General features: G+C 35.7%; 1 protein-coding gene across 12 annotated transcripts in view; it reads right to left on the minus strand.

Moving 5' to 3' along the window:
* Positions 1 to 14,424, minus strand: part of CDC27 (cell division cycle 27) — a 72,397-nt gene that overhangs the window by 48,408 nt on the left and 9,565 nt on the right. For all 12 annotated transcript variants that reach the window (XM_045080858.1, XM_013045958.2, XM_045080857.1 and 9 more), the window contains exon 2: positions 8,642 to 8,717. In XM_045080858.1, coding sequence (XP_044936793.1) covers positions 8,642 to 8,717 — 76 coding nt within the window. The remainder of the gene's footprint in view (positions 1 to 8,641; positions 8,718 to 14,424) is intronic.

A 14,424-nucleotide genomic window follows, 5' to 3' on the forward strand; every position in this document is an offset into this window, starting at 1 on the left:
CAATGCAGGTGAGAGTCTACAGAAGCACACAAAGGAGATAGAGGGAAAAATCACAAATCTGTGCTTCTGAAAATGGGTTATGTAATAATCTCAGTGGGCTGAAGGATGTTCTTCTAAAGCAGTGGTTCAGAAGTGTGGTCCCTCTACCAGCATCAGCATGATTTGGGAGCTTGTTAAAAGAGAAATTCTTAGCTTTATCTCAGACACGCTAAGTCGGTAATTCTGGGAGTGGAGACCAGCAGCAACCTGTGTTGTAACAAACCCTTCAGGTGATTCTTATGCATGCTGAGGTTTGAGGATCACTGCTCTGAAGTACAGGTAAATTTGCCACATCCTCTTAAAAGTTAACTTCACTCAAAGTTTGGGCTTAAAAAAGTAGTTAAGTTCACTTAAAGCTGGAGATAAAAAAGTCGGTAATTTTTAAGTTTATTCCTACAAAGGTTTTTTGGGAGTCATATATAGATGCAAGCAAAAACTAACAGAACCCTTCCACTCTGGTACACCTTACGATTTTTCATGAAACCTTACTACAAAAAAAATAAAAAAAATAAAAATAAAAAAGCAATGAATGATATGTAGCAAATGATAAAAAATTCTGGCAACATGTTAACGGGATGTACCTAGTATTAGTGCATCAGAAGCAAAAAAATGAATAGGGAGCTCTACTGCAACAAACTGTTAATTTTACTGAACTCTAAGTGCTAATTCATATACATTAGAAAGCGTGATTTCTTCCTGATTTTGCAAAGGCCTAGATTCCCCTTATACGTTTTTCAAAACTATTGATTGCACCAATAAACAAGGGCTCCCCTAAACTAGTTTAACTTTCAACCATAACAATGCTTCATCAAATGTTTTGTCTCAAATACTTTATTATGTTTAGGTACATTTTCACTGCAGAAAAATTCCCTAATAACATAAAGACACCAAATATTCTGTGTGGTGTCATACTGCAGTTAGCTTTTTGAAATGTAATAACTTAAAATATACCAGTTCAGATGGGAATATGGATTGGAAGTTTAAGCACACCTTAAGGTTAATGAAAGAATAAGATATTGAAGTAAATCCAGAACAACTTGAAGGGTTGTGAAAGACATGGAGAGACCTGGGTGGTTTTTGAGGCTCCCCAGAAATAACCTGCCAGTCCCGAACACTGAATCAGTAGTAAGGAGTTATAATAAAGCTAAAAAGCATAGACTATTAACAAATGGATTTCATCTGGAACAGTAACTCCAACTGATTGACAGTGGCTGCCTCAAGTGCAAAATTCAGAAAAATTCTAAGGCTGACCACAACTTAACTAGTAAGTGTGCAGATATGAAAGTAAACGGACCTAGAAATGGTTACAGATGTCTGCATGACACTTATTTACCATCCTTTACTTAGAGCCTTAATTCAATAGGTGATTGGGAATTATAAGATCCATATTATACTTTATAATCAGAAATAAAGTGAACATTGACTCCACACACTTACTGTAATATTGAGAACTCAATCATGTACTAGTTAAATTATGGTACATCCATATGATGGAACACTCTGGAATTGTTAAAGAAAAAGAAAGACATAGAACAATTTCCAGAATGCACTGTTTAAGTGAAAAAAGCAGAAACAAAAAAGAAGTGGAACTACACTGGAGCTCCTCTTCTTACAGATTAGGCTTCAAAAACGGAAAGGTTTCATGTAAGTCCAAAACAATTAACAGGGGTTCAGTACTGCATCCTCCAGATACATTTCCATCAAATAGGAAGGTGAGTCAGTCCCTCACAGCTTTCAAATCAGTTAAGACACCTCTTCTGGATGTTGACTTACAACGTGAATGAGCAGCCTTTATCCAAAGTGGACCAGTTTTGGCAAGACTTAGAAGTCTGAGGTGAAGGTTCTCTAGCCTTGATAAAGTCTATGATTATCACAGAGAACTGCTTAGAGGTTAGAGTACTCTGCTTGCTGCCTTGTCATGAACTGGACATTGTGAGTGAGTATTCAGAGGGCATAGAACTGTGAAATCATCTATGATATGTGACACACGTTTCATCTTGATTATCTTTTAAGTTCTTAAATCAAGGATGGGCAGTACAGCACATGCATCAGAACTATGGACTCCAGAGCTAAACAGCTTAGGGTCAGATTCCAGCACTACCACTTACTAGCTTCATGACTTATGGCAAGTTAACGTCTCTGTCCCTCAATTTTTTCATCTGCAAAATAAGGACATAAGAGACATTGATCTCTATGGGTTCCTCTAGGAGCAAATGAGTTAATCAAAGGACAGTACTGAGGATAGCACCTGATACATAAAGAGGTATATGTGCTATTATTACCATTTGCTTTCTCCTACATTTACAGTACCTGAATAGTCATTTGATAGTAATGTTGGTTATACATACATGGCACTGAGCCACAAGCTCAAATAATTCCATTTAATTACTAACTTTTCTTTGGCTGAAAGATTTCAATTGCCTGGGTGTTGTGCTTTTCAGATGCTACATGATTCACTCCATCCTTTAGAGTAATTTCTTTTGTTGAATACCTCATTTACATATACAACTTCAGTATTTTAATACTGTTCTCACTTTTTATTTTCTCTACAGTTGTTTATATCCTAAATTTCAATACTAACTGGTTTTATATTTATTGTATAGGATAGGGTTAATAATGGTTTAAGATACTTTGAAATCATGCTCAGAGTAAATATACCACAGGTGAGAGGAGTGGAGGAAATTTCAGAAAGGCTCTTTAGAGTTGGGTTGACAGGGAGGAGGAAGTGGCCATACATAATGAGAAAGCAGATGGCCAGACTGTGCAGGGGCTTTGCAAGCTGTCTATAGGGATAAATCCTTCTAGCAACTAGACACCTCTAAAGCATTTTAAGAAGAAACATGAAGAGAATGGGTTGATTTGGGAAGTGGAAAGGGAAGAGGCAGGCAAGAGTAAATATGGGAAAACCAGTCAGGAAGCTTTTTTAGAAGAGATGTCTTAGATTAGCGTGGTAACATAAATCCAGCTTTGCATGCACTGAGTTTGGTGTGTGTGATGTTGTGTGGAACAGCTAAGATAATGCAATAAAACAGTTGAATTTTGAATTAAAAAAGGTTGTTGGAAAGAGTTGAGTCTTAATCACTAACACATTATAAAAATAAAAGCTATGACAATCAAACAGCATCATCTTTTTCACCGGCAGGCATTTAACAATGACAGTAAAAGTTTAGGGCAATGGGCCAGACATCCTTTTGGAGCTCCAACCCCACTCCGCCCCCACCATAGAACAAAATGACCTGAATTTTTAGACTAGATATATATATTAAATTTTCCAATAATGACCTAAAAATGAAACATTATGCCACATCATTAGTAGCATTCTGGACATTTCCCCTCAATGATGACCTTAACATAAATTGGCAAATAATTTTTTTAAAAATGTTGCCATTTGTAGTCACATATTTCTGTGAGTTTAGGCTCTCAGTATCATAGCTAAGAGAAACGAAACAGATGCTGAACCTTTTACTCTGGTTCACCTCTCTTCGACTGAGCCCAATTTACTGAAATCAATATACCCAGTGCAATTTCTACATCTGGTCCATTACTCATTAAAACAGGGAGAAACTGGTGAACAATTTTATGGTAATATAAAATGTTTTCATACTTAAAAATAAACATTTTATAGTAGAGGATGCAAACTCTACATCAAGATAGAATACTAGATTTCCAAGTTTTCAAGAGGACCCTCAAAATAACTGAGGGAACACAGGGAACCTTGACACAAGGTCTTTAGCTACTTTTTCCTTGCTTTACATCAGTTACAATCATCAGTCCTATATGGTCTCATAGAAGCAATTTTTCATTCTTCCCCAGAGATCTTGGGCATTTCCTTATAAAACAAAATGCACACAAAACTTGTATCTGGTTTGTTTTCTGAACACAAATAACTCATCTCTCTCCAAGGACCTATCATATTAATCGTATTAATGTATTCTTTACCTATATAGTCTAAGACTGTTTCTATTTTTTCCTAACCACCCATTTCTCTTCATTCCCAACAGATAAATATATATATAATTACAATTTAAAACCTTAGAAAATTTTAGAAATACTACATGCTGTCTATTAGGACAAGGGGAAAAGCTGAATCTATATTCTGTCCCACAGTTAATCAATTAGCAATGGAGAAAAACCCTGGTCAAGGAGATCAGGCATTGGCAGCAGGAAGGAAAAATAGGTGCTTACAATGGCAAAAGGGGATATGGGGGGAAGATGATAAGATTAGGACAGTTTTTCCAAACAGCAAGTCTCAATTCACTGTGGATTGTGAAATCAATTTAGAGGATATCAACCTGCATTAAAACAACAACAAAAAACACTCAAATAGAAAAATATCAGAGGGCATCCTATATAAGATGAGTAAAAAAAAAATCTTAAAAGCCACTGTATTAGAGTATGCTAGGGGACAGGAACTTGTCAAGGACTTCCTACGTACCAGAAACCATAGCAGATTAGAATTAGTGCTGAAAACTATCTTGTTAAATAGATATTTCTTTTCCTGTTTTAAAGATGAGGAAAATTAGGCTTAGAATAACTTCTTACTTGAGATCAAGAGGCTAATGAACATATGAGTTGACATTCTTTCTTACACCACTTTGCTTATACCACGGTCTTAGGTGGACTAACTATGCAAACAAAAATGTATGACAAGGAACTAGTGAAACTCAAGAATTTGGCTTTCAGAGGTTCCTATCCATCTACTTCTTTAGCCCCATGCCCTTTACCTAAAACACAGCAGCTACCACTAGTGGCACGGGAGGCCAGTGAGCAAAAAGGCAATCAGGTTACATCTAGAATACCAACTCTAATCAACTAATACTGTCAGCCAGCAACACCACATCAATGACAATTCCAAGGTTCAATGGGAATAAGTAGTATGATAGATTAGTGATGTCTACCATAAATCAGAGTGGCATGTATTTGCTACCCTTCATAAAATGGAATCAGAAAGATTTACTACTTATTGCCTGTGAACACTGGTCTCAGTTTCTTCATTTCTAAAATGGCGATAACAATGTCGACTTTATAGAATTATTGAAGATTAAATAAGGAATTAATATTATGTAGAGAACCTAGTACATAGTAAGAAATCAATAAGTGGTAGAAGTTATGCTTGTCATTATTTTTGAATGAGGATAGTATCTGCTCCTGTTGCACTTAAATTCTAAAATCTTCCCTCACAGAAACTGGAGTTAAGTGATTAGGCTCTACAGTTAACTCCCAAACAATGAGGGGGTTAGGAGCACCTATCCTGCAGTCAAAAATCCGCAAGTAACTTTTGACTCCCCCAAAACTTAACTACTAAAAGCCTACCGCTGACCAGAAGCCTTACTGATAACATAAACAGTCGATTAATACATATTCTGTATGTTATATACTGTACTCCTACAATAAAGATGAAGAGATAAGAAAAAGCTATTAAGAAGGGTATTCAGAAGGGTGGGGTGCCCGGGTGGCTCAGTCAGTTAAATGTCTGACTCTTGATTTAGGCTCAGGTCATGATCTCAGGGTTGTGGGATCAAGTCCCACATTGGGCTCTGGGCTTGGGTATGGAGCCTGCTTGAGATTTTCTCTCTCTCTCCCCTCCCCTTCCTCCCTGCCCCCGCTTAAGAGAGACAAAAACAAAAACAAAACAAACAAACAAAAAACATAAGGAAAAGAAAATGCATTTACAGTACAGTCCTGAGTAAATTTGCATATAAGAAGACCTACACACAGTTCAAATCCATGTTATTCAAGGGTCAACTGTATATTGAGAGACACTAAGACTTACTGAGCAACTTTCCAAGTGTCAAGTGCTGTATCAAACATAGAAAGCGAATTGAACAGCTTTATGCAGATTCATCTGGAATCCTGCCTCAATTCTATGGGAAAATCTAATCATCTTAATTTGAAACCACAATTCACAATCTTTTGAAGCAGAACTATAATAAACTAGAAACTGCCAATCCTTTAATAAACAAAATCAAAAAAGAAAGTGTAAGACAGCAAAACATGAGGGCTGTGCATGTATCAATGAAAATATAACGTAAGTAGGTTATGCATGATAAACCTTGCTTTTATATAATTGAGCAGAGTAGGGTAATCTATTGCATTATCTTTTAAGCCTCCCACTCTTCTAAATCTTTTAATTGGGATCTCAGACTCCTGTTGCACAGATGTTCCCCACTGTCCTCTCTGAACATCTGTTCTCCCTTGAAGGACCTGACAGCACTCTCAAAGAGATGTTATTTCCCTCATAAATCACTTATATCAAAGTTAGGGTAAGGTTTCCTCTTCGTTTTTGTTTTTTTTAAAGATTTTACTTATTGATTTGAGAGAGAGAGAAAGCAAGCATGAGCAGGGGCCATGGGGGGGAGGAGAAAAGGAGAGGGAGAACCAGATTCCCTGCTGAGCAGGGAGGCTGATGATAATACAAGGCTTGATCCCAGGACCCCAGGACCATGACCTAAGCTGAAGGCAGATAGATGCTTAACCGACTAAGCCACCCAGGTGCCCCTCCTCTTTGCTTCTTAAAACTATTTGCAAGCATTACTCTTTGCCTGTTTGTGATATTCCCTGCTCCTGAGTACATACCTTCTCATAACTCTCAGCTACGAAATTCAGGACATTATGCTTCATTAATGGAAGAATTTTACAACTGGCTCATGGTCTTCTGCTCCCATGTTATTCACATACATTTCCCAATTCAGCCTCACTGGGACTGCTGGCACTTCTCTGTATCTTATTTACTAATCCCCTTCTGGGTTAACTCTCCTATACAGTTTCTGTTTCCTGGTTCCAGATCTTGCTTATGTTCGTAATGTTCTTATCCCTTGTGCTTTCTTGTGACACATGCCTGGCAAACCCCTAATATCTACCTTCTTATGCTTACAGTTTGGTTACTAAGGACTGATTACTACAGTAAAATCATACAACTGAGTAGAAAGGTTCCACTAGCAATTCATACAAGAACACACAAAATACATAAAAATAAAGCTCATCTATAACCATAAAAAAATTAAACTTCTTGGCAAGTAATCCAATGGGAATGTCACAAAAAGTAGAAAAATTGAGTTAAGCAAACACACCTGAGTAAAAAGAAGGCAGCACTGTTTCTGATTGGGAAAGCTAATCTATAATAAGATGTCAATACTTCTTAAATTAATTTACAGAATTATATGGTTACAGGTCAGGACTGATCAAAATCTTTGTGAAATTTCAAAGCAATAATAAGATACACATAGAAAAATGAAGGATAAAAAAGGGCAAAGACTTATCAGAGAACAAATTGGAAAGAAAAAATTGATGGGAGATAGGCCTTATGAAATATTGAAATACAATATAAAGTGTTAACTAAAAATGGTATGATATTGGGTTAAAGATAGGTAATAAATGGAAGAGGAGAGAAATTCTGGAGATAGAAAAAAATATTATTTTAAAATTTAATATAAAACCAAGTAAAATACCATGTGGGAGGGAAAAAGACATTGCTTAATATGTAATATTGAATAAATGTTTAACAATACCATGATAAATTCTTTAAATTTTTTTAAAGCACCAATAACCATACATTCACTGTAGTGGTAGAAAGATGGCAATTTTCCAGCTACTAAAGCAATAGGATAAAGTGTAAATGACAAAGCTAGTGAGTTCAACTATGTAAAAATCTTAAATATTAAAATAATAAAAACCAACCAAATTAACATTAAAAAGCAACAATCTGGGGCAACTATATAATAAAGACATAGCTCACAGAAATAGGAATAAATTTAAAACAAACACCTGAAAAAATATCCAGGATCCCTTATAGTAATAAAAATGCAAGACAAAATACCCCACAATTCTCAAGTAAGCAAAAGTATATTAAATTGATCAATTCTGATATTTACAGGATTATGAAGGAAACCTTATGCTGTTGGTAACACCCCAAATTATTATTATTGGGCAAAAAGTAATTTGTTGTAGAATTGATCACACTGTTTAAGTTGTAAATTCTATTCTAGAATATATAACACAAAGAAAGGACTTAAAAGAACAAAAAGCTGTACCTAATTATCTATATTAGCATCTTAAAAAGAGAATTACAATAATTAGTGACAGAAACAAAACATATATTACCAGATGTTTACTAAACATTTATTACCATGCCAGAAGGCTGTCCCAAATGCTTTAAATACATTATCTCATTTCATTCTTCAATGTTAAGAAGCAATTATTACTATCTTTATTTGCTAGATGAAAAAATCTGAAATACTCAGACACTGAGTAACTTGCCCAAGGTATACAACTTCATATTTAAGTGACAGGGTTAAGGGTTTGTACCAAGGCTACAGACTAAACTCTTGCTCTTAGCCACAGGATACAGACTTTTCTAAGAAAAAACCTGGAAAAACGTATCTAAAGATTGGAAAATGATTAAGTACGCCATAGTGTAAAACCTGGAACAACTCTACAGTGATTAAAAGTATCATGTAAGATACTTTCAGAAGTTCTTATGAATTAGTGCCAATCATAAAGGAAAAATAAAAGTGATCACCAGAATCTTATATGTCCTAAGAAATGACAGAATTCCATATATTTTATTCACTTATGGTTCTATAGAGATGAAGAAATTACAAACCTTCAGCATACAGTCGTTCTGCAAGGAAAACTGCATCTCGGTAAGCATAGTGGTTTAGAGCTTGCCATATAGCAGCCTGGAAGTAGAGGGAAAAAAACATAAATATATAAACATACAGAATTTCAAAATAAGTCCTAGCAGAGCCTTGCATATAACAGCAAACCAGTCAACAACCTTCGTTTAAGTAATAAAACTCAATGCCCATCATGCAAACTCCATAGTTTCCTAGAAAAGGCTCTTCATAGTATGGCTCCTAACATACCTGAATTTACTCATTCAGCTCTCCGTGGACATTTAGGCCTCTGTGCCTTTGTACTTCCTTTCCCCCCAGAGAGGAATGTGGGCTCCCTCACCTACCTCCTTTTACAAATTGCTCATCCCTAAAGACCCAGCTAAATTAATATCTATTTCATAAAGGTTTCCTGGCTGATTCCTAGCTATTTTCTTGGTAAACATATGTCTTCTAGTGAAGCACTCATATTTTGTTATAGTTATTGTTTATAGGTCTGCCCGCACCACTAAACTATACTGCTCTAAACTTACAACAGTGGTTTAAACAATTTTTCATGATATACATGAAATGTATGTCATCCTCTACAAAAACTTCCTCACCTATTACCTTTAATGCTATCCTGTTCTAATCCACTCAAGGAAGCATATTAGAAATATATTAGGAAAATATTATTAGGAAAATAATATATTAGCATATAAGCAGAGTTGTTATAGGAATAACCTTTAATCTATTTGAATATATTCTTCTATTATTTTACTTTATAAAAGATTTTATTTATTTTGAGAAAGAGAGAGAAAGAGAGAGAATTTCAAGCAGACTCCATGCTGAGCAGGGAGACTGATGGGGGCTTTATCCCAAAGACCCTGAGATCATGACCTGAGTTGAAATCAAGAGTCAGAGTGCTTAACAGATTGAGCCACCCAGACACCCTGTATTTTTCTTTTTTAGAGTTAGGAAACATATCTATAAAGTATATATCAAAAGAATATTTTAATAACAAATGAAAATATTTAGACCCATGCACTCACTATCTAGCTTAAGAAATAAAATATTATCAATATACTTGAAGCCCTCTTTCTCTGTGCTCATCAGTTACATAACCTCTTTCTAAAACCACCACCCTGAATTTTGTTAATCTTTACGTTTTCTTTACAATTTGTATACATATGCATGTATCATCTTTAAGCAACACAACATTTAGGTTTTCTATTTTTGAATTTTAAATAAATATAAGTACAATCATATTGTATATATTCTGCTATGATTTGCTTTTGTAATCCAGTATTACACTTTAAAAATTCATTCTTAATCTGTGTAGCTGGAGTTCATTCATTTTGATTGCTGGATAAATAATATTTCCATTGTATATATACCAAAATGTATTTTATCTATTTATGACATATGAACATTTGGGTTATTTCTAGTTGGTTTTTCCCCCTGGTTATAATAATGCTGCATAGAACATTCTTGTATTTGTTTCTTGGGGTATCTGTTTAAGAATCTCTCCTAATTAGGATATATATTTAAGAATGAAATTACGGGGCTGCTGAGTTTATGTTCATATACACGTTCCATCTTTAATAGGTTATGAAAATTATTTCCAAATTGTTGGTTTAATTTACACTCTTACCAAAAATGAATGAGTTCCCATTATTTCACATCCTTGTCTACGCTACATACAATCAAAAAAACTTTTAAGTTTATTTATTTATATACTTTTAGTAATTTCTGCACCTAATGTGTGGCTCGGACTCATGACCTGAAATCAAGAGTCACATGCTCTAGTGACTGAGCCAACCAGGTGCCCCTAAATTTTTAGTTTTTACTAGTCTGATAGATATAAAATGTTTATCTTGTCCCTTTAATTAACATTTCTCTGAATATTAAAATAAGGCTGTGTTCACTGGTAATTTATTTCATGTTTTTTTTTTTTTAAAGATTTTATTTATTTATTTGTCAGAGACAGGAGAGAGAGTGAGCACAAGCAGACAGAGTGGTAGGCAGAGGCAGAGGGAGAAGCAGGCTCCCAGCTGAGCAAGGAGCCCGATGTGGGACTCGATCCCAGGATGCTGGGATCATGACCTGAGCTGGAGGCAGCCGCTTAACCAGCTGAGCCACCCAGGCGTCCCAATTTATTTCGTGTTTATTGGTCTTCTGGCAAATGCCTGTTTATGTGTCATACATTTTTCTGTTGGGTGATTTACCTTTCTTTACTATTTTATCCAGCATTTTTGGAAGCACTAAACCAGAGAGGTTTCTTTTAAGTTCCCATGTGTCATATAACACTAATTTTTAGTCTGTCATATAAATTATGTATATATAAATTATGTGTTTATATATGTTTATGTTTTGCCTAGCATTTTTAGGAGCACTAAACCACAGGAGTTTCTTTTGACTTTTCTGGGTTTCTTTTAATTTGTAGTGTATCACAAGATATAAAAGTCATCAATTAATTTTTAAAAATTCATAAACTTATAAACGGAGATATCTTACAATACTGATCATGATACAACAGCATTTTTTATTTCTAGCATGTATACCAGCTCATAATTTATTGAATAATTTAACGGACCTACAATAAAACCAGCAAGATGGGATTACCTAATGAAGACCACTAGCTAACAGTAACAGTAAAACTAGATTACATTATAACAAGTGATTAATATGCCTTGGATATAGTAAAAGCTCAAATATTTGAATGAATAAGCAAATGTTTAATAACATTTCTATGGGTATTATTAATTATAATTTTTTATATTAAAATCCTCATAGTAGTTGATGACTTATTTAGCCCAAGGGTGTATTTTTCTATTTCCTCAAGAAAAAATGGTAAATGACTTTCATTTGGGGTTTCTAGATCCTCCTGTTTAAAACTTACTGTCTATACGGTCTAAATTTTTTAAAGTCTCAGAGATGTTCTAATTTGGCCACCTCCAGACAGACACAAGGGAAAGGAAGGAAGGAATTTAAATTTAATTTTTAATCATCTATACTAACCCAGAGAGCATTTTTATCCCTCTAATGTTAGTGTTTTTTTTTTTTAAATGAATAAATTTTTTTTTTTAAAGACTTTATTTATTTGACAGAGAAAGACACACGGAGAGAGGGAACACAGGCAACGGGCGTGGGAATGGGAGAAGCAGGCCTCCCGCTGAGCAAGCAGCCCCATGCAGGGCTCGATCCCAGTACTCTGGGATCATGACCTGAGACAAAGGTAGACACTTAACTACTGAGCCACCCGGGCATCCCTAATGTTAGTGTTCTTAATCCAGTCATTTCCTACTACTTCAAGAACTATCTAAAACTGCTATTCCAAGTGTGGTCCTTGCAGTAGCAACATTAGTACCTTCTGAGAGTTTTCTGGGAGTGCGGTATCTCAGACCCCACCCCAGACCTACTAAATGAGAATCAGCATTTTAACATTTATATGCATATTAAAGTTTGAAAAGGACTGATCTAAAAAAGGCTTATTCCAATGAAAAACATCCCTCCTCAACAGACTCCCCAAAGCCAAAGAGATTGTCTCATCTAATGTTAATTTGAGATGTTATAAATAAAATAATTTCTAATCCTTTAGGCCTTATCCCTTAGCTTTAAAAGAAAGGCCTGAATTACTCAAATTCCAAAGCCTCTTGTTTGCAGGACTTCATGTTCTTTCGTGGCCCCAATTCATTTCTTACACCTAATAAAACATCCTACATACAAATAGAAATGAATCACAATACCATCTCTTTTCACAATCCACCCAAATTAGTTGGGCTACAAAGAAATCCCCCTTTGGTCTAAAATGTACCATCTTGCTCTCCCCCCACACCCTGATATCTTCAGAAATAGTTGGCATAACCTACAGGATGATTCCAACAGTATACACAAAAAATATGACTTACTTAATTTAAATAAGAGAAAACCTAGACAGGTGCCTGGGTGGCTCAGTAACTGCCTTTGGCTCAGGTCATGATCCTGGAGTCCTGGGAGTAAGTCCCACATCAGGCTCCCAGCTCAGTGGGGAGTCTGCTTCTCCCTCTGACCCTCTTCCCTTTCATGCTCTCTCTCACTCTCTCTCAAATAAATAAATAAAATCTTTAAAAAAAAAAAAAGAGAGAGAGAGAGAGAAGAGAAATCCTGGAATTTTCAGATACTTAAAAACTCCATACTAAAGATATTTGTTATCCCAAAGCCTGATGATCCCAACACCCCTACTCTACCTCAAATCCACTGCATCACAATCCCTGGAAGCTGGGACGGAGATTAGATGCCTTTATTTTTAAACCATTTCATTGTTAAGCATTCAGATCTCAGAATCTTTTTTTTTTTTTAAGATTTTATTTGAGAGAGAGAGATCGCACAAGAGAACATGAACGGGGGCAAGGGGCGAGGGAGAAACAGGCTCCCCACTGAGCAGAGAGCCCAATGTGGGGCTCAATCCCAGGACCCTGGAATCATGACCAGAGCCAAAGGCAGACACTTAACCAACTGAGCCACCTAGGTGCCCCTCAGAATCATTCTTTTACTCTTCTAAATAAGTAGTTCCCTGTCCTTTTACAGCACACTCTTTTGTGAAAACTTGTAGAAGCTATGGCCCTTCTTTCCAGAAAAAAAGCACATGTACAAATATATATATACAGGAAAATCTGTGTACAGCGTTAGGTGTTCACAGATATTTTGGTTCATTAAGTATCACTGGTCTAGCTAAAGGGACACAGTATTAGATCCTGATTCATAACAGGTTGCAATAAATATTTGTAGGATTGAATTTAGATTTTGAAAGAAAGGAGAAGAGACAAGTTACTGACCTAAAAAAGTACTTTGTCTTTTGCATATAGGAGACTACTACAGTACTAGGGCCTGGAGGAACACTGCTGCTGCCAGGATTAGGAGAGGTTCTCCTTGTTTGAAACTCAAAACATCTTTTACCACATAAGGTCACAGAGGCTTGGTAAGTATACATGAAATAATGAATGTACTGGTAAATCAGTTTGGGTATATTACGTATTTAAATGGTTCAAATGGTCTACTGTCTAACAATCACTTACAGAACTGCACCTAAAGAATCGTATCTAGAATCTATCCCCACATTTCTGGTTCTATTCCATAACAACCTTCTTCCCTTTAAACTCGGCCTCCTAAATGGTCTTCCTGCCTACAAGCTGTAAGGTAATCCACCCTGTCCCAGAATTACATTCCTCAAACATAAACATCATCAATGCTAAACAGAAGATGACAGTGAAAGGCCTGGGTTTAAATCCATGTTCCACGACTTAACAGTTCGGTGTCTTGGGCAAGTAACAATGTCTCAAGTCCTAGTCTCTTCATTTAAAATGTAAGAGTCCAGTAAAGTACATAATGTTTCCTAGCACATACCTAGTAATTACCCAATACATTTCAGTTGTGCCATCATCATCATCATCATCATGTTTTCCTCCCTGATCAAAACCTTCTAATGATTCTTCTTGGATAGCTCCACAAAGTTTACAAAATATCTACAGAATAAAGTACAAACTCCTTAGGAAACTATTCAAATCCCATCTGGCTTTAATGTCCCTTTTTCAGCTCTGTTCTCACATCTCACCAAAGCTGCCTGTGGTTTAGAACCAGAAAAAGCCTCCATCAGTCACTGAACAGTCACTATATTTTCATACTATAGTCTTTGCCTACTTGGGTTATCCTTTAACTTCTCTATCTCCTGAAATTTTAGTCATCCTTTCTTCAAAATTCAGCTTACATGTTCCTCTGCCTTTACTGATCTATTCCTTGCAATATTAATTACTCA

This window comes from Mustela putorius, unplaced genomic scaffold (assembly GCF_011764305.1).
Source record: "Mustela putorius furo isolate JIRA1106 unplaced genomic scaffold, ASM1176430v1.1 tig00000487_pilon_pilon_pilon, whole genome shotgun sequence".
Taxonomy (NCBI): Eukaryota; Metazoa; Chordata; class Mammalia; order Carnivora; family Mustelidae; genus Mustela; species Mustela putorius.